Here is a 23,892-nt window from a genome sequence, read left to right on the forward strand (position 1 = left end):
CGACAGCTGCATTGGCCAGCCAGACCTAAATGTCCATGTAGAGTAGGGTAGCTGTATGTATCCCATAAACACAAAACTGCCCTGAAAACTAAATTAAATGTTGAAAGGGGAGGGTGCTTGGACTGCAACACGTTCTTCATGGCTGCACTCCATCCATCTGTGCTGCCATCAGAGAAAAGCATACTCTGTAAATTATCTAGATATCTAAGAAATGGTATCCGAATTACAGTGCCCAGTGTGTGGGATTCCCGAAAGGTCAAGCTCAGGCAGCCATACTGTTGCTGGCTCAGGCAACTGAGATTCAAACCGGCAGGTAAAGTCGTGAAAACCTTGTTCTCCCTCCTCCACTGCACAGTTCATTAGCCTCTCTCCTAAGCGACTTTTATTTGGTGATTCACGCAGAGCATTGCACATTAAGCTGTTTGTCTCTGCTCCATGGTTTTCTGCTAATGGGCAACTTGCTACAGGAAATTGACACTGATGGCAGACCAATCTTTACTTTGGCAAAGTCAGGCAAAGCCTTTGCCGACTAAGAAATGTTGCGACTTCTTGGGTGGTGTGGCCCATAGCTTCCCTAGTAAATGGCCATTACATATCACAAGCAAACGTGGTGCAAATAATTATTTTATTTTCAGGCACATTCACCTTCACACTATAGAAAATGTGCAACAGCCATTTGCTGCTGTGTGTGTGACCTTCTACTCAGACATGTTTTTTCATCAAATGCTTAGACAGAGAAGTAATATGGACACGTTTAAAACGTGCATTTCTATTAAAAAAATCACGTCTCCATAGTGATTTGTTTCTCAATAGATTTCAGAGGAAGAATAGTATATTCTTTGTTTAACATTGATATAAAATGAATTCGTGATCTAATTTTTAGTTTTGCTTAGATATTTAATATCACCCAACCAACCTAAGGTATCTTTTTGTGTTAATCTCTTTGCACAATTATAACTATGTATTATTGCTGCCTATTTTGAGTCCTATAAAACCACAATCTCATCTGACTTTGCACCTATTTGCACAATACCAAGTTGGGGGTTTCCGGGTACTTCTTTCTTAATTCCAAATTTTGAATTAAAATCAACATTGCACACTCGCACCAATAAATTCGAAGTCTGCCTGTCACGCTAACAGTGGTATTTGATTCTGCTCCAATTTAGCTTTTCTTGTATTTCAAAATCCCGTTTGCCCATCTCTATTGTAAACAGATACCCTGCATCCTATCCTTAACTGTAATATAGGGGGATATAAAACATGCTTGCTATTACACACCTTGTAGAAAGAAATAGCTCCTTCTTTCTTCTTGTCAATGGTTAGCAAGTCAAAGGCATTGGACAAAGACATGACACATTACAGACAACACACCAAACACAATTCATACAAACTTTGTCAGATGTAAGTTAACAGTAGTATACAAAGAACATGCACTACATATACATATCATCTGTATTTGAAAAGCAAACACCAAGTTTAAAATAAAGCAACAGAAAGTTTGTTTTATCTTTACAGATCATTATATTTGCATGAAGAAAGTACATCGTTTCTGTTTCCTGTGTAACAGTAAATATTTTATTATGTAAAGAAGAGGCACTGAGCTAATTATCTCAGATTAATTCGACCAAACATATAAAAGGTATACGAAATATAATATCCTACCTCTTTTCCTCCCATATTTTCAAACATTTTTTCCAGCTGGACTCGTAACTGTTGAATGTTATTCATTAAGATGCATGGCTAAACAATAGAGAAAGAACATCATATGCCTTGTGATATTTTAATACATTCGTGTGGGAAATAAAGAGCAAGGTGTTTAAAAGTACATTATGACAAAACACAAACTGGAATTTAGCATAACAAGCGCACTGGGTTTTGTTTGTTAACCTTATGAATACAGGCGGCTCATTGCTATGTACTTGCAAAATAGAATTACAAGTTCCAAACTGGAAAGAAATTGCATTTTGAAACTACACAAAATATAAATGTGAGCCAGAGTGAATGTCATTATTCAATTTAGTTTAGCATTTTACTGTTGAGAACCTGTGGGTTAACTACAGTTTCGGGTTAAGCATTGGCTGAGATTCCTCATCACAGAAACTCATGTACCCACATAGGCATGCTGATTTGAATAGGTGTAATGTTTTCTCACATTTAATATTATAGTCTAAGTAACAAGGCAATCCTCACAGAAAAAGTGAGAGGTAAAATGTTTAACAAAACAAAGAACACAGCAGTCAAACAAATAATTCACTAATCCAAATTTAAATATAAATGTAAAACTTCAATAAGAAAAGATTCAAGTGAGGAAAAATGGCTAAAGCAGTCGAAAATTACAAAAAAGGAAATTATCACGAATAAAAAATCAAAGGGCAAAACGTTATACTAAAAACCTTGGAAAACAGTGAGAAAGTGATCAACCAAAGTTCAGAGGTCGGGCTGAGGCGATTTACCTCTCAGGTTTATGTCTTTAGATGCCAGTTAAGGAGTTGCCCGGCTCAGAACTGGACCAAAGGGAAAATTAATGTAGGTCCTAGAGTGCAAGGGGCTAATCTGTATTAGTAGATCACCACTTGAGAATGCCTACATTTGGACTTTTATAGTGCTTGAAATATTCTAGTGGGATAAAGTCAAAGTCAATGTCCTCTTTGGACTCCATAAAGGCTTTGCTGTAGATCATGCTCAACACATATTGCAGACCTCCAAAACTTTTTTGTAGCTATGTCATGACAAAGCACTTTTGGAGAGGGTTTCCTGGTTGGCCGAGTTATCCATAAACCAAAAACACAGAGCCTTTGTCCCCTGTGTCCCCCAAAATGCATATAATGCTCAACACAATAGGATTTCAAAACAAGGAAAAAAATCTAGGATATGATCCATCATGGCATATTCAGCACAAGTCCCAATGAGCATTGCCTCACTTACAACAGTTGTTGGGAGCTCCTCACACTTTTCCACAATAGCTATTCCAGCACAAAACATCAATGAGAATGCTTGCACGCAGCTCCAGCATTCCTCTGTTTCAGAAATTTCTCAATGTCCATGTGTTTCTAGACTGACCACACATCTGGTACACATCAAGTGACCAGTAATGTCCTTAGCTTCCTGATCCTTTACTCCAAAAACGTCTAGGCCTGCTATACCACATTACTCACAGTAACCCCATACTCCACAATTCCTTGAAGCCAATGAGTATTTAACTGGTTACAAGCTTGGAACAAGTTTGCTCCATCAGTAAATTATAAGCGGAGGATTGAGGCAACTGTGCAAGCTGTGACTCTACCAGTGCTATGATGGCAAGGGACAAAAACAGTAGAATATAATATATCTATATAGGTAGGTATGCATATATGTATTTGAGTGATATTTGTATAACACAAATAAAACCAATCATAGCAGACTGCTCTACAGGGTCAAAGACAAAGTAGATTACTGCTGCCTAACTTGCCTGTAATCACGAACCTCAGAAATTAGGAGAAAATTAAGCTGATTCTTTGAGTGATTCCACAAAACAGTTTTGCAAATGTTGCTAATGCTTGTCATTACCTATGATCAGCTGCCACAATTACATGCACCTCTGCAAAAATAATCTGGTACTGGTCATTTATAATGACTAAATAAAAAACAAGTTGATGGTTGTAGGAAATTGGGTAATCAGTTGAGAGTGGTGACACGGTCATACGCAAACACCTGGCATTTTGGGGCCTCCTACCACTATCACCTATGGACAGCGTGGTAATCTCTAAAATGCTAACAAACGCAAATGATGGATGGAATGCTGAAAAAATCAAACATTCACTCCCAGTCACAGATCTGGATTTAATCCATCAATTATTTTGCTCTCCATGTCACCCGAGTTTGGACCGAGCAATATACAAAATAGTCTTGACCCTGTTCCCCATTGGGACAGTCCAGCCCGAACTGCCAGGCCAAGTCCTCACTGGACCGGAATCAAGCATCCTGGGACAGGTTTAAGGGTGTCACTCTTAATCAGCCAGGATGGCTTGAATCCAGTGGCATAGTGAGCCCAGGACCCATGGAGTGTGGGTCGGATACAGGGGCTAGGTTTGTCACAGAGGAAAGTTTACCTTCCAACTTAGTCCTGTTCCATGTGAGAAACCTTGGTTGGAATTTTGTGTTTTTGGGGAACTGAGGGGCAGCCATCACCACAAAGAGCTTGTCCACAGTCAGAACTTCACATTGGTGGGAAACCCAGGGCAGTCATCATCATGAAAACCTTGGCGCAGTTGAATATGGCATCTGTATCCCAGACAGAAGTTTGCATCAGCAGTCAGATGAACATCCCACATTGGCCTTGGTGAAGTCCGCTTGTGTTGAGGAAGATTCTGGGACAGGTCTTTTTAATGTGACGCAATTTACCTGTAGTCTAGTTCTTGCAGATCTGGGTCTGGAAAAGTATTCTCTAACAAAAGTCAAGTGTCCATGGGCAGGCAGGGTATCTATTGAGGGTTAGGACCTCCTCAGCAGAAGCAAGCAGAAGGTTTCAGACAGGTTCACTTGGTAACAGTTGCAGGTAAAGTTCTCTGACAGCTTGTTATTTCCTTGTAGCTCAAACAGGAGGTCAGCCAACCAGCCCTTGAAGTCATTGCTGTGGTCCTGGTTTGAAGGCAAGCCAGTGCAGTCTTCCTTTTGACTTTAGACAGCAGGGCAAATCCCACATCTGAGTCTGCACAGGTCCAGGAGAGTTCAAATTAGAGGTTCTGAGGCTGCCACTTTTATACCCAGTACTATGGCCTTTGTCTAACCCTAATCTGGTTCTGATTAGTTCTGCTAAATTCATCCCTTTTCCTGGGTCTAGCTTTAATCTCTAGGGGGAAAAAGGTAAGGTTGGACCAGATGTGAGCTGCATTTGACAGGGCAGGTATCCTCAGAAGTCGGTAAGGTGATGGGTACAGCCTTCATGTTACCCTTCGGTGCTAAGGAATGGCTGAGTACAGCACAGAGGCCAAAAAGAACACCCTACACCACACCCAAGACCATTATGTGCCCTATCTGGAAGGAATACCAATCATACCAGAGGAGAGCCATTAACAGTCATGCCACCCCCGACACTAGCAGAAACTCTATCTGGTCTTAAAATTAAGTTATTACTGATTAGGTGTAATTAGGTAACCCAGTGTTAGTCTATGGGAGAGCTATCCTTGCTAGAGTAAACAAAACAATCAACCTTGGGGGGGTTCACTTCTAGGATGATTAAAACTTAAGAACACATGTCATACTTTTAAGCACAATGCACCCTGCTCTATGAGACTTTAGAGCCTACCTTAGGGGTGTCTTATAAGTATTAAATAAGATAGTTTAGAACTGGCAAATGGTTTACATTGCTAGGTTGAAATAGCAGTTCAAAACTGGACTGCAGGCTGAAATTGCAGGCTTGATACTTTTGCTACCGTGCTACTTTAATGGGTGGCAAAATGAGTGCAGCAGCCCACCTGTTGCATTTAATTTACATGTTCTGAATACATGTAGTACCATTTACTATGGACAAATACGTAAATTAAATGTGCAAATCAGGGTATACCAATTTTACCATGTTTGGAAGGGAAAGCCCAGGCACTTCACCACCAGTTAGCAGGTGTAAAGTGCACAGAGGAGGTAGTATATTAGATGGAGTGGATATAGATTCACCACTATTAATAAAAGAATTACCATATAATGTCTAGTTAAAGGACTCAGTAGTGTAAACCTGAGGTCAACCATTGGTAGCTAAAGCACATGGTAGACTGGCTTAAATTACAAAACAGTTAAAATGTTTAAATCACAACTCAGCAACGATATCTTTCCAATTTAAAAACATAGACTAAATTTGCTGCTGTGGAGAAGCTCCGAGAGAGAGGAACCAGATTTCTTAGCCCGGCGAGGTCACACATTGGTAGGATATCCTATGGTGATTTGTCCCACTATTCTGGAGGTCTTGAAGTCCACATTTCCAGGGGTGGTAAGAGAAGTCCAGTTTGACAAAGCAAAGAGTCCCAGGATCTCAGGCAGGAACAGCACTTTTCAAAACTGCCTCTAGCTGAGATCTTCCGCAGGTACAGAGCAGATCCACTACGAAATGGCCAGCTGGGAACTTAAGGAAATGCTGCTTGCAGGTTTGGGTAGCCATGTAGCCACTCAGAACGTCAACCAACTGACCTATGGAGTTCATGTCTTAGTCTTAGGTACATGAGAGAACAGGTCCAGTCCTTCAGGTCTCCTGTCAGGTCACAGCCAGCATGTCCAGAGATCATCTGTCCTTACACAGTTCCAAAAAATGTTTTGAAGAGAGTGCCTTGGGAACCCACATTGATGATTGGCACTGGTCCCTCCTCCCCCTGGTTTGGCGCCTGCCTGACTGTAAGGACAAAAGATGGGCACTTTCCAGGTGTCATCTACTACTTGCTTGTGAAAGGGAAATCCCCTTCAAAGTAAGGTAAGTTCTTGAGTACACCCCAACTGGTCTTCCTGCCAGGGCAAGAGACCTCAGACACCTAAACCTTTATCTCTCTTCTGGGAGCAGTTTTCCCACCTCATCTGCTTCTCGTTTTCCACTATCAGTTTTTGTGCTCCTAGAGTGCTCTGCCATTTACCACTTTCTAGTCAGTTTCCCAGGCTGACATTTAGCAGAGCCTTATTAAGTCCTGCATTTGAATCTAATAGGGATTATGCAATGAAGCTTTTGCCACTATGATGTCTTGTTAATCCAGTGTTCTTTGATTCTATTGAGGACAATGTTGTCATTTCCTTTCAGGCATGTATATTGAATCTAGGTTCAGGTTTTTCTGTATGTTTGACATTTGTTTAGTCACTCCAGTTAGGACCAACTAGAGTGAGTATTGTATGGTTAGTTACGTTACTGAGGGAACGTGCACCTTTTATGAAATTAGCAGATTTGTGGGTGAGCACTTAATTTAATGTGCTCCATCTACAACATATCACACTACTTAGTTTACTTTTTTGAGTTTGTGGGGGTTATTTCTCCTTTTAGGGTGCCTCAATCTTCTCCTCATAACATGTGCTTTAAGGAGGTTAGGTGCCTTAGGGAGCTTAGGACTATTCACTCACTGCCCCTTTTCTTTTAGTGCTGTGATATCTGTGACCTAGAATGTCCTTAGCTCAACTAGCCCTTCAAGGCTTAGACCGAACCTGAAGGGGGCCCTTGTTAGCACTCATAGATTGATAATGAGGGAGACGGTGGGGACAGTTCTGCAGACACAAGCCCCACTGATTTCTGCACATCACTGACCTCACCCCTGTGCTGTGGCACTAATCCTTGACTCATCTGTTGCTTCTTGGGATCATTTGACTGCTTCATGCATTGTGTTACTCTGTTAGGCTACCTTTGCAACTCCATGGACCTCAGCAGACCTCAGAGCATGCCCAGGCCAGTCCTCTCAGCCCCTACTGCTCATGCCTAACACTCTCAGTGTCTTGCTTGGAGTGCTGGCCGGAGCATGGCAGGAGTACCCCTTGGCATCTTCACTGCCTCCCTGCCTCCTAATGGTGATGCATCTCCTCACATCTCCTTTTTCTGATGTCACTTTTTTATTTAGGTCAAATCCTAGACAGTAGAATAAAAACTACTTTTTAATGTTGTCCAAGTAAAACTCATATTCCAGGACAGCCAGATTAATGGCCTAGTAATCATGGTTTACTTGGGAGGGACACATTTGTGGATGCCAGACATATAGCTTTGCTTCAACATCAGGAAAACTGAAGACCTGCTCACTTGCACCAGCCACCACTCAGTTTTGTTTCAATTTCATTTAACAACCTAAGCCAAACTTCAACATATGTGGATGTAGCCAACATATTTTTTTGTGTTAATCTGTTATTAATATTTCAAATCAATTAAATTAGAAAGGCAACATTGTCCAGAAAAGCAAGCAGACATTAAATTATTTTCTAAGCTTAGCACATAGTCACATATGTCTTAATTTTACTAATTTTCATCCTCACATAAAGAAACACAATTTATCTTGACCAGACAAAAAAGATAATATAAATAATTTATTTACTGAAAGGTGATTATTAGTTTCACGCAGAACTCAAAACACATCAACCATGTTATGCAAACTGGAAGTTCTCTTACTTAACACTGTTTACATCATGTGATTCTATTTAGATCTGTTGGCAACACTGCCTCCCTCGATGCATTGAATGAGGTGTGAAAATGCAGACATCGATGGACAGGACAGCCACCATTTTCTAGTCACTGCCAAATGACACTCTAAAGTCTTTTCGAGTGGAGGCATGGTAGGAAACTCCCACAAACTTGGCAAAATTCGAGGGGCGGAATAGGAGAAGGGAGTTGTTTACATTGAAAATATTTCCTCACAGTAGGAAAAACGAGATAAATTTGCACTTGCATGAAAATTTCTGCATTACAACACTTAAACCTCACTTAAACCTCAATCTTGTTCGTGTAAAAATGGGTTTCACTAAGAAATTCTACGACTAATCCTGAACTCTTGGAAAATGTGTGAATTGAAATACATGTGTTGGGTCTGGCACTTTTTGCAGGTTCATCCCCAGACTTTTTGCCTCCTTCCTCCTATTATTCCTGACCTCTCACTGTTTGGCTCTAGGACTCTGAGCACTTTATCACTGCCGATCAGTGATAAAGAACAGGAGCTCTCCCTTCTAAAGGTGGTATAATTATATAATAGCTAAGTGTGTCCCTCCCACTACTGGTATTTAAAACCACAAGGCCGCCTCCCATTGCTCCTCAGAGGTCTCATGAGCCCTTAGTGCAATTTCATAGGCAGCCAACCACTTGTCAATGTCATCTCCCACCACATAACTTGGCACCACATTTTTGGGTATACAAACCTTTCTCTCGCCAACAGGTCCTGGACGTATGCTGCCACCATAACTGCTGGACTCAGAATCTCTTGCCTTGATCTCTAGCTCCTTGAGACTCAGTTCATGAGCCAACAACAGTTTCTTTTCAGCCAAGGATCTCTTAACTACTTTTGCTTCTCTCTGCCCTCCTCTCCTCCTGTTGAGCTTCAATTTTTAAACTTGCCATTTGCAATTTAAATTCTCTCTCCTCTCTCTTTTCCTCTGCGATCAGGCCCTGCATAGAGACACTGCTCCCTGGCTTGGCAGGGGGAACAATTACAGTGGTAACATCCTCCACTAATGGCAAGAAATCCTCTGAGGGGCCATCCTCTGGACACTCCTCCTCCACATCCTCCTCTGATTGGGCTTCTGTCCAGGCCCTCAGCCCCATTTGGAATTCCTCTTTCCTGGATGCACCTTGAGTGGGTACTCTCATATCCCTTCAGAACCCTTTCAGCTGTTTAACAGTGTAGGTCTCCGGCATGGCTAGATCAAAATCTTCATCTCCTGCTTTAGACCCAGCCAGAGACATGCTGAATGAGGATTTTAGTTAAATAAATGACAGGTAGAAAAACGAAATTGCAGAAAAAGATAAAAAATCAAGTTGACCTTCAACTGTGGGTAGGTAGTGAACACTTAGCTATTGTATGTCACTGCACAAATACAAGTCCTATCCTCACCGCTGACCACCAATGTTAGAAATTGGATCTTTGGTTGACAGTCAGGTTACCCTCTGTCCAAGCAAGGGCCCTCAATCTAGTCAGGGTCAGTCACACACAATCCAAATCATCCTGTGCCCACTGTCTGGTAGCTTGGCACTGAGCAGTCAGTCTTAACTTAGAAGGCAATGTGTAAAGTATTTGTGCAATAAATCATGAAATAACACAGTATAGCACCACAAAAATACACCACACAGTGTTTAGAAAAATATATAATATTCATCTGATAAAATGCAGGTCAAAAACGATTAAGATGCATTAAGTATATGTTGTGATATCACTGTAAAAATTATATAAAGTGTCTTTAGTCTTTTAAAAGCAATAAATGTCTCTTTCAAGCACAAAGTACCTGGTTTGCGTTCAAAACCTGGAAATGCGTGGAAAACAGGGAGTGTGCATTGATTTCTCGGGCCACACGTGGCAATGAGTTGTTTAGTTTTCACCCAGGGATGGTTGTGCGCCGATTTCCGGTGCACGGTCATGGATCCTCTTCGGGATGCGGGGTTTTCGGATGCCCTAGGGACAATGCGTGGATTTCCGGCACTGATAGGATGAAGTCACAGGGACTGCGTCGATCCGGTGGGTATTGCGTGGAAATTTCTACTGCATGGCAAGCGCTGCGTCGATTCCTCTCTGGAAGTCGGGCTGCGTCGTTCCATCTCGGCTGTGCCTCGATCCAGTGGGGCGTGCATTGAATTTCCAGTTGCTACTCTGGCGCTGCGTCGATCTTCTCGTTGTGAAGTCGGGCTGCGTCATTCTGGTTCAGCGTGCAGTGAATCTTTCACCGCGATGCAGGCAGTGCATCGTTTCTGGCAGGCTGTTTGTTGATTTTCACCGCACAAGGAGTCCTTCTTCTAGAGATGAAGTATTTTTGGTCCTGAGACTTCAGGGAGCAGGAGGCAAGCTCTATCCAAGCCCTTGGAGAGCACTTCTCAGCACAGCCAGAGAGCAGCAAGGCAGCAGGGCAACAGCATGGCAGCAGTCACTCACAGAAAACAGTCAGGTGAGTCGTTTGGGCAGCCATGCAGTTCTTCTGGGCAGGTTGCAGGTTCTGGTTCAGGTTCTTGTCTCCATGAAGTGTCTGAGTTGGTAGGGGCAGAGGCCCTGTTTAAATACCATAATGTGCCTTTGAAGTGGGGGAGACTTCAGAGCGTGGCTTAGAAGTGCACTAGGTCCCCTTTCAGTTCAATCCTGTCTGCCAGGATCCCAGTAGGGGGGTGTGGCAGCCATTTGTGTGAGGGCAGGCTACTGTCCTTTGACATGCAAGTGTCAGGCCCTCCAACCTCCCAGACCAGAAAGACCCATTCAAAATGCAGATGTATGCAAGTGAGGGTAGGGATCCTGTGTTTGGGATGTGTCTGAGTGAATGCACAAGGGAGCTGTCAACTGAACCAAGCCAGACGTGGATTGTAAGGCACAGAAGGATTTAAGTGCAGAGAAATTCTCACTTTCTAAAAGTGGCATATCTAAAATAGTAATATTAAATCCAACTTCACCAGTAAGCAGGAGTTTGTATCATCATTCTGGCCATACTAAATATGATCTTCCTACTCCTTTCAGATCAGCAGCTACCACTCAAACAGTATATGAAGGTAGTTCCAATGTTAGCCTATGAAGGGAGCAGGCCAAACAGCAGTGTAAAAATGGATTTAGGAGTTTTACACTACCAGGACATGTAAACTACCCAAGTACATGTCCTGCCTTTTGCCAACACAGCACCCTGCCCTATGGGTTACCTAGACCATACCTTAGGAGTGACTTATATGTAGTAAAAGGGGGGTTTTAGGCTTGGCAAGTACTTTTAAATGCCAAGTCGAATTGGCAGTGAAACTGCACAACCAGGCCTTGCAATGGCAGGCCTGAGACAAGGTTAAGGAGCTACTTAAGTGGGTGGCACAATCAGTGCTGCAGGCCCACTAATAGCATTTAATCTACAGGCACATATAGTGCACTTTACTAGGGACTTAGAAGTAAATTAAATAGTCCAGTTGGGTATGATTCAATGTTATCATGTTTAAAAGGAGAGATAAAATGCACTTTAGCACTGGTAAAGTGTGCAGAGTCGTAAAACCAGCAAAACAGTATCTATAAAGTGGAGGGAGGCAGGCACAAAGTTAGGGTTGACCACCCTAAGGCTGTCAGGTCTAACAATTGGCTTATACCTAATTGGCAAATTTAATTTACCTGTAAGTCCCTTGTACAGTTATATCTCTATTCCCTGGGCCTGTAGATTAAATGCTGTTAGTGGGCCTGCAGCGCTGCTTGTGCCACTCACTGAAGTAGCCTTTCAAACCTGTCTCAGGGCCTGAATGTGCAGTTTTCTGATTCAGGGACCCGGCATCTAAATTTACTGGCAGGCGCAGAACTCCCATTTTACTACATTTAAGTCACCCCTAAGGTAGGCCCTGCCTTGCCCTATGGGCAGGGTGCCATGTATGTAGAAGCAGGACATGTGCTGAGTAGCATGGCCTGGCCTGGTAGTGACAAACAGCCTATTTGGTTTCTCACTGCTGTAAGTGCTGCCTTCTCATAGTATTGCATTGGAAATGCCCTGCCTTATGTAGGGGGTACTGTCTGATTTATGAGGGCTAGTGTTGGTATGTTTGTTAAGATTGTAATGGTAAGGAGAAATGATGATTACTGGTGTAAGTGGATTTTCTAAAACTATCACAGAAATGTCACTTCTAGAAAGTGAGCATTTCTCTGTGCTTATAACTCTGGTGTTTTGCAGCTTGACTCCAATCTACGTCTGGGCAGAGTGACAGTTGGGCTTTGTGCATACTTTTCAGACAGCCCGTACACAGGGAGGGTAGAGGTGTCACAGAGGTGCATCTGCATTTTGAATGGTCTTCTTGGTCTGAGAGAAGGGTTTAGGTGGAGCACACATGCATCTGTTATGGCTGTGCTCTGGCCTCACACAAAAGGGTTGTTTACCTGCAACTGATGTTTGCAGCATGTGCTGGAGGAGAGAGTGTAACTGGTTGGAACCTCCTCTACTCTTCTTTGTGAAACCATTGCAAAACTGAGTATAAGTATAGAGGATTTTTCCCCACAATTTGTAGACATTTTGGAACTGAAACAGACTTGTAACTGGACACAGAATGCTGCTGGAGGTACTCCCCAGGAACCGCCTTGGACTGATGCTGCTGTGCTGACCAGTGACCTGCTAGGTTACTAGGAGGAACTGCCAATTGTCTGCAATCCTTTGTGCTGGCCTGCTGCTGGGCCCTACTGCCCTGTGTTCCTTCTGGTGTGTCCCCCAAGGGCTAGGGTGCCGTGGCCCTGGACCCCTGCAACACTCTGCCTAGTGCCTTGCATATTTGAAAGGGTGATGCACCACATAACTGATCTATCAAAGATAGTAGTTCAGTCCTATAGAGAAGGACAGGGAAGAGAGCACCATTCTCTGTTCCATTCCAATACACTAACGTACCTCATCAACAAACGTCACATTTTCAAATATTTCTGTTTAATAAGCCTATGTTGGTTCTACAATTTGTATAATCAGTTTCCCTAAGCAAGTCACTGCCCGTTTGGAATATGTTTTAGAAATCATATTTTGATGCCACGTATATAATTGTTTACACAACACTATTGCATCAAATAACAAAGTCTCGGCATCAGTGTATGTATGAAACAAAAGGGATATGGTGGTAACGTACAGGGAGTGCAGAATTATTAGGCAAGTTGCATTTTTGAGGATTAATTTTATTATTGAACAACAACCATGTTCTCAATGAACCCAAAAAACTCATTAATATCAAAGCTGAATATTTTTGGAAGTAGTTTTTAGTTTGTTTTTAGTTTTAGCTATGTTAGGGGGATATCTGTGTGTGCAGGTGACTATTACTGTGCATAATTATTAGGCAACTTAACAAAAAAAAATATATACCCATTTCAATTATTAATTATTACCAGTAAAACCAATATAACATCTCAACATTCACAAATATACATTTCTGACATTCAAAAACAATTCAAAAACAAATCAGTGACCAATATAGCCACCTTTCTTTGCAAGGACACTCAAAAGCCTGCCATCCATGGATTCTGTCAGTGTTTTGATCTGTTCACCATCAACATTGCGTGCAGCAGCAACCACAGCCTCCCAGACACTGTTCAGAGAGGTGTACTGTTTTCCCTCCTTGTAAATCTCACATTTGATGATGGACCACAGGTTCTCAATGGGGTTCAGATCAGGTGAACAAGGAGGCCATGTCATTAGATTTCCTTCTTTTATACCCTTTCTTGCCAGCCACGCTGTGGAGTACTTGGACGCGTGTGATGGAGCATTGTCCTGCATGAAAATCATGTTTTTCTTGAAGGATGCAGACTTCTTCCTGTACCACTGCTTGAAGAAGGTGTCTTCCAGGAACTGGCAGTAGGACTGGGAGTTGAGCTTGACTCCATCCTCAACCCGAAAAGGCCCCACAAGCTCATCTTTGATGATACCAGCCCAAACCAGTACTCCACCTCCACCTTGCTGGCGTCTGAGTCGGACTGGAGCTCTCTGCCCTTTACCAATCCAGCCACGGGCCCATCCATCTGGCCCATCAAGACTCACTCTCATTTCATCAGTCCATAAAACCTTAGAAAAATCAGTCTTGAGATATTTCTTGGCCCAGTCTTGACGTTTCAGCTTGTGTGTCTTGTTCAGTGGTGGTCGTCTTTCAGCCTTTCTTACCTTGGCCATGTCTCTGAGTATTGCACACCTTGTGCTTTTGGGCACTCCAGTGATGTTGCAGCTCTGAAATATGGCCAAACTGGTGGCAAGTGGCATCGTGGCAGCTGCACGCTTGACTTTTCTCAGTTCATGGGCAGTTATTTTGCGCCTTGGTTTTTCCACACGCTTCTTGCGACCCTGTTGACTATTTTGAATGAAACGCTTGATTGTTCAATGATCACGCTTCAGAAGCTTTGCAATTTTAAGAGTGCTGCATCCCTCTGCAAGATATCTCACTATTTTTGACTTTTCTGAGCCTGTCAAGTCCTTCTTTTGACCCATTTTGCCAAAGGAAAGGAAGTTGCCTAATAATTATGCACACCTGATATAGGGTGTTGATGTCATTAGACCACACCCCTTCTCATTACAGAGATGCACATCACCTAATATGCTTAATTGGTAGTAGGCTTTCGAGCCTATACAGCTTGGAGTAAGACAACATGCATAAAGAGGATGATGTGGTCAAAATACTAATTTGCCTAATAATTCTGCTCTCCCTGTATGTTGGAGTGTAGTTTTATAATAAAAATTTATATGAAATGTTTACGAATTAATGCATAATGAGGCCGCATAGAAAATGTATTAATGTGCTTTTACTAAACGTGTGTTTGAAATGTTCCCACGGGGAGAGGCCACCAACATATACGAAGATAATTGAAACTGACTAATAATGAAATATTAATGTACTGATGTATGATTTGTATTAGTATTCAGAGTTATATATTAAGGTTTTGCTCATTAATCACTAGGCCTTAGTTGGCATGAGTCGGGCCTAGCTGTCCGGTTTCATATTAAATGTGTTTTTCTAACGTGCAATGTGCTGACTTGCTGATGGACATGTAGCCATACTTTTCCAGAAGCTAGGAAGAAGTGTGTAACCGTAGTAAATTATTTCGCATGAGACTCGACTTGCTCAAAGAGACATTCTTGCCGAATGCAACAGTGTAAACTTGCAACTGGTACAAGGTCGCCTGAACTGGTATAGACAATGGAACTACTGACTGGGTCTGTGAGAGGACTGTGAGAATATGAAATTGTACCTGACATTCTACCCATTGGAGACGTCAATTCCAGAAGCCAATAAACTACGTGAGAACTGTTGTGAGGTGACAATCTTAATGAGGTGACAAGTAAACCATTGGATGGAGATAATGGTGCACCAAAACTTGCCCAATTGGAAATTAGGGGACTGTACAACAAGTTTAATATAATCCTTTGACACCAGGAAAAATCAACGGATATATGCCATTCCTTTGCCATAGCTACTACGTGCCTTTGCGATTGCCTAGACACTTTGAGGGTCATTCTAACTCTGGCGGGCGGCGGAGGCCGCCCGCCAGAGTTCCCCCCTCCAGAATACCGCACCGCGGTCAGAAGACCGCTGCGGTTATTCTGTGTTTCCCGCTGGGCTGGCGGGCGACCGCCAGAAGGCCGCCCGCCAGCCCAGCGGGAAACCCCCTTCCCACGAGGAAGCCGGCTCCGAATGGAGCCGGCGGAGTGGGAAGGTGTGTTGGGTGCAGTTGCACCCGTCGCGAATTTCAGTGTCTGCTGAGCAGACACTGAAATTCTTTGTGGGGCCCTCTTACGGGGGGCCCCTGCATTGCCCATGCCATTGGCATGGGCAATGCAGGGGCCCCCAGGGGCCCCACAACACCCCATACCGCCATCCTGTTCCTGGCGGGCGAACCGCCAGGAACAGGATGGCGGTATGGGGTGTCTGAATCCCCATGGTGGCGCAGCAAGCTGCGCCGCCATGGAGGATTCAGCAGGGCAGCGGAAAACCGGCGGGAGACCGCCGGTTTTCCTGTTCTGACCGCGGCCAAACCGCCACGGTCAGAATGCCGTGCGGGGCACCGCCAGCCTGTTGCCGGTGCTCCCGCCGACCCTGGCCCCGGCGGTCAAGGACCGCCGGGGTCAGAATGACCCCCTTTGTCACTCTGTTTAAAGACTTTGCGGTTTATCTCTTCGAGCCATCCTTACTTGCCTTGCCCGTTTCATACTTTTCTCCTTATGAGGGAAGTGTCCCTTATTACCCGTCTTGATGAACTTTGCTCTGTTTTCTGGCTGATGGCGAATCAACTGATGTCCTGAGGACGAAGACTGATTCTGTATGCTGACTCATTACGGAGGGTAACTATATGATGATGAAATTGTAATTGTCTGTTTGCCTTTCCTTTCTAGGTACCAACTGCTTCTGTTATGGCTGTGCTCTGGCCTGACACAAAAGGGTTGTTTACCTGCAACTGATGTTTACAGCATGTGCTGGAGGAGAGAGTGGTCACTCCCAGAACCAGTTGTAACTGGTTGGAACCTCCTCTACTCTTCTTTGTGAAACCATTGCAAAACTGAGTATAAGTACAGGGGATTTTTTCCCACAATTTGGAGACATTTTGGAACTGAAACAGACTTGTAACTGGACACAGAATGCTGCTGGAGGTACTCCCCAGGAACAGCCTTGGACTGCTGCTTCTTGTGTCGGTAAACATGATTTTAGGCCTAAGAAGGGCTTTGCGATTTGTTCTTAGTTTGGCAAAACGCTGCCCTGTAGGTTCGCAATGTAGAATGAGTCATGTGCCCATTCACACTGCTGTAAACCACGTTAGGCTTGTCAGAGATAGGTTGATCTTATTGGGCAGCTGCTTGTTGTATTTAATAATGCCTCATGGCTAAACCTTTTCCTCCTCAAAATTGTAATTTTGCTGAAAGTCTCTTGCCAGTATCTAGTGGGCTTTTTTTAGGCGTGTGAGAAATTTGTGCTATTTTGTTGGTGAAAATTGAACATAATTCCTGTACAAATACATGAACTTATGCAAAAAAGCTAAAATTATTGAGCACAGTTTGAATCAGCCTTCCTTGCTCTGTTTGTACGCGTTGTTCCCGTGTTCACACAATATGATTTTTACCCATATAGAAGCTTTGTTATGGAATGCGGTGTATTGGCTTAATTTCGGACATTTCTGGTAACAATCATAACACGAAATAAAAGAAATCGTGTGCTTTCATACTGGTGTGACCAAAGGTTTTTGCAGGCCTACTTTTATTGTGAAAATGTCCTCACATGAATCCTATTATTTCCAAATCTTTTTAAACCATTCAATTTGACCACATCCAAATTTACTCCAAATAGTGCAATTTTATAGCCTGTGCTATAATCACAAATTCATACTTTTATCATATGTGAAATTGCTTTCGTTGTATGCAAATTTACTGCAGTGGGATGGTGTTAGAAATTGGGACTTTGGTTGGCAGTTAGGTTACCCCCTGTCCAAGCAAGGACCCTCATTCTAGTCAGGGTAAAAGAGAATCGCCCTAGCTAACCCCTGATTACCCCCTTTGTAGATTGGCACCAGCAGTAGGCTTAACTTCAGAGTGCTAGGTGTAAAGTATTTGTACCAACACACACAGTAACTTAATGAAAACACTACAAAATGACACAACACAGGTTTAGAAAAATAGAGAATATTTATTCAAGCAAAACAAGACCAAAACAACAAAAATCATAAATACACAAGTCAAGTTACCAATTAAAAACCAAAAAGAGTCTTCAAGTAGTTTTAAACACACACTAACAATGTTAGTGTGAAAATGTACCTTGGGCGCATCAAAATAACCCCGCACAGGCAAGTGTCCATCAAAAAGGGCTTGCGATGCATCGATTTCACTCATGCGCGAGACCTTGTGTCATTTCTCCTTTTGTCGGGTCGGGCGTGTTGTTTCTTCTCTCCGCAAGAGAGCGATGCGTCGATCCGGTCAGCACTCTCGGGTCGGAGCAGGCCTTGCGTTGTTTTTACACGCCCAGCGGTACTTGCGTCGGAAATCCATCCGCGCGATCATCCGAAAACTATGCAGCGTGGGTTGCGATCTCACCAGCCTCCGTCAGCGATGCTGCACGTCGTTTCTCCAGCTCTGTGCGGCAATTCTTCGGTCGCGCTATAGGCGGGCGTCGATTTTCTGCTGTGAAGTTGGTGGCGTGTCAATTTCCCAGCCGCAGATCGGACTTGAGTCAATATTTTCCCTGCACAGCATTCTGTGTGTGGATTTCTTCCTTTTAGGCTGCCAGCTTCTCCTTTAATGGTCCCAGGAACTGGATGGGCACCACAGGGCAGAGTAGGAGTCTCTCCAGAGACTCCAGGTGCTGGCAGAGAGAAGTCTTTGCTGTCCCTGAGACTTCAAACAAGAGGCAAGCTCTAAATCAAGCCCTTGGAGATCTTCACAAGATGGAAGGCACACAAAGTCCAGTCTTTGCCCTCTTACTCTGGCTGAAGCAGCAACTGCAGGAAAGCTCCACAAAGCACAGTCACAGACAGGGCAGCTCTTCTTCCTCAGCTCTTCTCCAGGCAGAGGTTCCTCTTGGTTTCCAGAAGTGTACTGAAGTCTGTGGTTTTGGGTGCCCTTCTTATACCCAATTTCTCCTTTGAAGTAGGCCTACTTCAAAGTAAAGTCTCTTTTGAATGTGAAATCCTGCCGTGCCCAGGCTTAGGCCCCAGACACTCACCAGGGGGTTGGAGACTGCATTGTGTGAGGACAGGTACAGCCCTTTCAGGTGTAAGTGACCTCTCCCCCTCTCTCTCCTAGCACAGATGGCTCATCAGGATATGCAGGCTACAGCCCAGCTCCCTTTGTGTCACTGTCTAGTGTGAGGTGCAACCAGCCCAACTGTCATACTGACCCAGACAGGGAATCAACAGGCAGAGTCACAGAAATGGTATAAGCAAGAAAATACTCACTTTCTAAAAGTGGCATTTTCAAACACACAATCTTAAAATCAACTTTACTAAAAGATGTATTTTAAAATTGTGAGCACAGGGATCCCAAACTCCCCATGTCCATCCGCTCCCAAAGGGAACCTACACTTTAATCATATTTAATTGTAGCCCCTATGTCAACCTATGAGAGGGATTGGCCTTGCAACAGTGAAAAACGAATTTAGCAGTATTTCACTGTCAGGACATACATATAACACATTACTATATGTCCTACCTTAACCATATAGCGCACCCTGCTCTTGGGGACTCCTAGGGCCTACCTTAAGGGTGCCTTACATGTAAAAAAAGGGAAGATTACAGTTGCCAAGTCGAATTTACAGTTAAAACTGCACACACAGACACTGCAGTGGCAGGTCCGAGACATGATTACAGAGCTACTTATGTGGCTGACACAACCAGTGCTGCAGGCCCACTAGTAGCATTTGATTATACAGGCCCTGGGCACCTCTAGTGCACTGTACTAGGGACTTACTAACAAATCAAATATGCCAATCATGGATAAACCAATTACATACACATTTTGTAAACCAGCACTTGCACTTTAGCACTGGTTAGCAGCCGTAAAATGCCCAGGGTAACAAAAACAGCAAATTCAGAGTCCAGCACACATCAAAAACCTGGGAAACAGAGGCAAAAAGCTAAGGGAGACCATGCCAAGGATGAAAAGTCTAACAGATGGTGTTTTACAATGCGTTTTATTGTGGTTTTACTGCGAGGTACTAAATGAGGGGACAAGACTTTTAATCAGATGGCAACATGGAAAAACTGGTTACCTACTGTCAACTGTCAGTCGAGACGTCAATTAGATATTCTGTGATCCCAGTGATTAAAATGAGTAACTGAATTGTGTGTTTTACTATGCCTTTTATTCTGTAAGATCAGCCAACAGTGTTAGAATGGGGAAGTAAAAGCAACCCTGGCAAAAATGCTTAAACCAGTCCCGCTGTGGCCTTGTCCTTGCCAAATTGATTTCCCTCTTTCACTCTCTTTTCTCACTGATTGCCTTTTCTCTACCTTCTTTCTCTATCCTTCCCTCTCTTTCTGTCTTGTAGCTCCTCCATGCCTGCTGCAATGACACTCAGGGACTGGTAAATGTGACAGAGGTACCATAGACAACCCTATGCCTTCAAAATCGTACTTCAGTGGTTCCAGCCCACCAGGGAAATGCCTTGTGGAATTAAAGGTCTGTCTGGCCCTGTCAGCAGAAGGTTGGGGCTTTTCTGAACAAGTGTGCCACTGGATAAGGATATGTCCTCAGTTTATAAACATGTCAGAGCGGTTCGATGCACAAGAGGTATACTGGCATTGTCGTTTCATTTACATTTTCATAAAAATAAAGATTTTATTAAACCATATGTTTGAAGCAGCTGCAATTGAAAAACATTGATCCTGAATCACTATCATGCACTAGGACCAAAACTATTAATTAACTGTATTCATTTATTTATAAAAGCATTTATTTCAACAGCAATACTCATTCTACTTACCACATTTTCTTTCCCACAGTAGGAACTGAAATCTTTGCAGATGATTGCTGCGTACTGAATAAGCACCTTATTGATAGTCTAAAAGTAAACAACATTTCCTTTGAGATATTTTTGCACTAATGCTGTGAAATATCAAAATAGGTCTATACAATCAATAGGTTTACATGACAAATCTAATGTTTGTTGTACAAGATATTAGCATGTTACGATATGGCAAAGACAACTGCAAGAAACTGGGATACTAGTTGAGAGGGAGAGAGCCTCACCCAAATAATTAACACAATCTACGAAAAAGCAACACAATAAACCTGTGACTAACCCTCGGGTAGTTTGGTACAAAAGTAGTCAAAAACCTGTGAAGTATTTCTGCATTACATAAACAGCCATACAGTGAAAATACAAAAACAGGAAAACCCCAAACAAATTTAGTAAAATTGAATAAATAAAATGAAATCAAAATTACAAAAATCCAAAAAGTTGAACCGGAGTTCTGAATTTCTAAATTTTAAGGCAAAAATAGCACCAAAAAGCAGAAAATGCAAACCATGGTTATATGGTTGTGCTGTAACATGTCACAGCCACAAGTTCAGGCAAACTGCAATGAGATTCGGGTCAGCGGCAGGCACCAAGTTCATCCCAGTAGAGGGTTTACCTTCTACTCAGTCCAGTTCTATGCAAAGAGCCTTAGTTTGAGTCTCACATTGGCAACTGCCACAAGGAAATCATTGTCATCGTGAAGAGCAGGTCTCTGTCAGAGTTTGCTGTTTGCAGGAGATATGGGTATTCATTGCTTAATTGCTGAAGGTCACTGTTGGGAGGCAAAATAGGTTGTTGCTATTGCAAAGAGTCTGCTTGTGGTCTTGTGGAGCCTAAAACCTCTGATTTTTACCTGGAGTCCAGTTCTTGCAATTTTCAGGCTGACAGAATACACTCTGATATTAGCCAAGGATCCCGGACCTAGTGAGACCCCACTCTTGGGGGTCAGGACTTATTCCAGGGGCAGGGTCCAGGCTAGTTCATTTGGTGTTGTTCAGCTGGGCATTTACTGGGAAGTTCTTTGGAAGCTCATTCTGCCCCTATAGATTAAACTAAAGGTCAGGCAACTAACACTTGGAGTCACTTCTGGGATCCTGGGTTCAAGACCAAGCAGGTGCAGTCTTCCTTCTTCAGACAGCAGTGCAGTAATTCTTCTCAATCTTCATAGATGCATGACTGTTCTGATGAAAGATTGTCAAGGAACCACTTTTATACCCAGTGCCAGCCTGTGTGTGGGGTCTCCTTGTGAGTGAGTGTAGCAAAGTAGCCTTTTTCTAGCTTGTGTACCCCCACTTTTGGCCTGTTTGTCAGTGTGTTTGACTGTCTCGACTGGGATCCTGCTGATCAGGAACCCCGTAGTTATGCTCTCTCCCTTAAATTATGGTTGTTGCATACTGGTAACCCAGCATTTCACCCAAAATTGGCATACTGGTGACCCCTTATGAGTCCCTATTATAGGGTACCTAGGTACCCAGGGCATTGGGGTTCCAGGGGATCCCTATGGGCTGCAGAATTCCTTTTGCCACCCATAGGGAGCCCATGCAAAGGCTTCTTCAGGACTACCATTGCAGCCTGTGTGAAAATGTGCATGCACCCTTTCACTGCCATTTACTCTGCACCAGGTCACTTATAAGTCACCCCCATAGGAGCCCATCCAGCCCTGAGTGCAGGGTGCAGAGTATCTGTGTGTGAGGGCACCCCTGCACTAAAAGAGGTGCCCCATGACCTCCAGGACCATTTTCGCAGACTTCGTGAGTGTGGGGATGCCATTTTATGCATGTGCTCGACATAGGTGACCACCTATGTCCAGCTACATAATGGTAACTCCAAACCTGGGCATTTTGGTATCAAACATGTTGGAATCATACCCCAAGGCTTTTGCAAGTATTCGTTGTATGATTCCATGCACCCTGGGGGCTACTTCGAGGACCCCCAGTATTGCCATTCCAGTCTTCTAAGGTTTTCCAGGCAGCCCCAGCTGCTGCCACCTCTCAGACAGGTTTCTGCCCTCCTGTTGCTTGAGCACCTTAAGCTCAGGAAGACAGAACAAAGGACTTCCTTTGAGAGATGGGTGTTACATCCTCTCCATTTGGAAATAGGTGTTAAAGGCTTGTGAGAGGTAGCCTCCCCACTGGTAATGCTTTGAAGGGCACATTTGGTGCCCTCCTTGCATAATCCAGTCCACACCACTTCAAGGGCCCCCAATCCATGGTCTGGCAGTAAACTGGATGAAGGAAAGGGGAGTGACCACTCCTCAGTCCAGCACCACCCCAGGGGTGGTGCTCAGAGCTCCACCAGAGGATCCCTGGGTTTTGCCATCTTGGATTCCAAGTTGGCAGGGAACTCTGGGAGCATGTGAGTGGCCAGTGCCAGCAGGTGACGTCAAAGCCCTCCCCGATAGGTGCTTACCTCTTTAGCTGACCAATCACCCTTTTAGGGCTATTTAGGGTCTCTCCTTTGGGTGGTTCTTCAGATGCAGATTGCAAGACTCCAGCAGGAATCCTTTGCATCCTTTACTTCACCTTCTCACCAAAGAAACTGCATCTGGACCTTCCAGGAACTCTACAAACTGCAGCAAAGAAGCAAAGACAACGTCTGCAACATTGTATCTTCAGCTATTGCCAGCAACTGCAACTACTTCCCAGTTGTGCATCCTCAGAAGACAGCCCGTCTTCAGTCTGCACCAGAAGAACGAAGGAATCCCCCTTGGAGTGAAGGAGTATTTCCCCTGCTTCACCAGGCACCTCTCTGCATCGACGACTGGCGGCATGGGTCCCGTTTCCTGATGAGTTGAGTGTATCCTGGATCATGGGTGGTAGACTAAAGTGATCCTGATGGTCCCGACGTTCTACTGTCCAACTTTGGTGGAGGTAAGAGCTTGCCTCCCCACGCAACACAGTAGCCCCGTGCATCGCGTGTTTTGCAATTGCCAAGACTTGTTGGCATCCTTCCACAAAGTTCTTCATGCACCATGCAGCTCCTGTCCCCAGCACTCTAACCTGTGATGCACAGCTTCCTGAGTGTTCTCCGGCTACATGGGATTCTTTGTTGTAGTTCAAGTTGGCCTCCTTCTGCACCTTCTTTGTCCCCCTGCTGTGGGACTCCTGTGCATGCTGCCTGGCCTTCTGTGGACTCTCTCAGTTGCTGAGAGCCCTCTCTGACTCTCCCTCCTGGTCCCCGGCAGCACCATTTTGTACTAGCCACAAACTTTGCATGCACCAGGGCTTGTTGGAGGAATCCAGTGAAGCAAACCAGACTGCAATCTTCCATCTGGAATGCAACATAATCTGCACTAACCAGGAACCCACATCTGTCTC

At 43.8% G+C, this 23,892-nt stretch overlaps 1 protein-coding gene across 1 annotated transcript in view; it reads right to left on the reverse strand.

Moving 5' to 3' along the window:
• UNC13C (unc-13 homolog C) overlaps window positions 1-23,892 on the reverse strand; it is a 1,168,779-nt gene that overhangs the window by 297,733 nt on the left and 847,154 nt on the right. The window contains exons 23-24 of the mRNA XM_069222447.1: window positions 20,540-20,617; window positions 1,663-1,740 (exon numbers count right to left, since the gene is read on the reverse strand). Of these exons, the coding sequence (XP_069078548.1) occupies window positions 1,663-1,740; window positions 20,540-20,617 (156 nt within the window). The remainder of the gene's footprint in view (window positions 1-1,662; window positions 1,741-20,539; window positions 20,618-23,892) is intronic.

The sequence above is a fragment of the Pleurodeles waltl genome, chromosome 3_1 (genome assembly GCF_031143425.1).
Source record: "Pleurodeles waltl isolate 20211129_DDA chromosome 3_1, aPleWal1.hap1.20221129, whole genome shotgun sequence".
Classification (NCBI taxonomy): Eukaryota; Metazoa; Chordata; class Amphibia; order Caudata; family Salamandridae; genus Pleurodeles; species Pleurodeles waltl.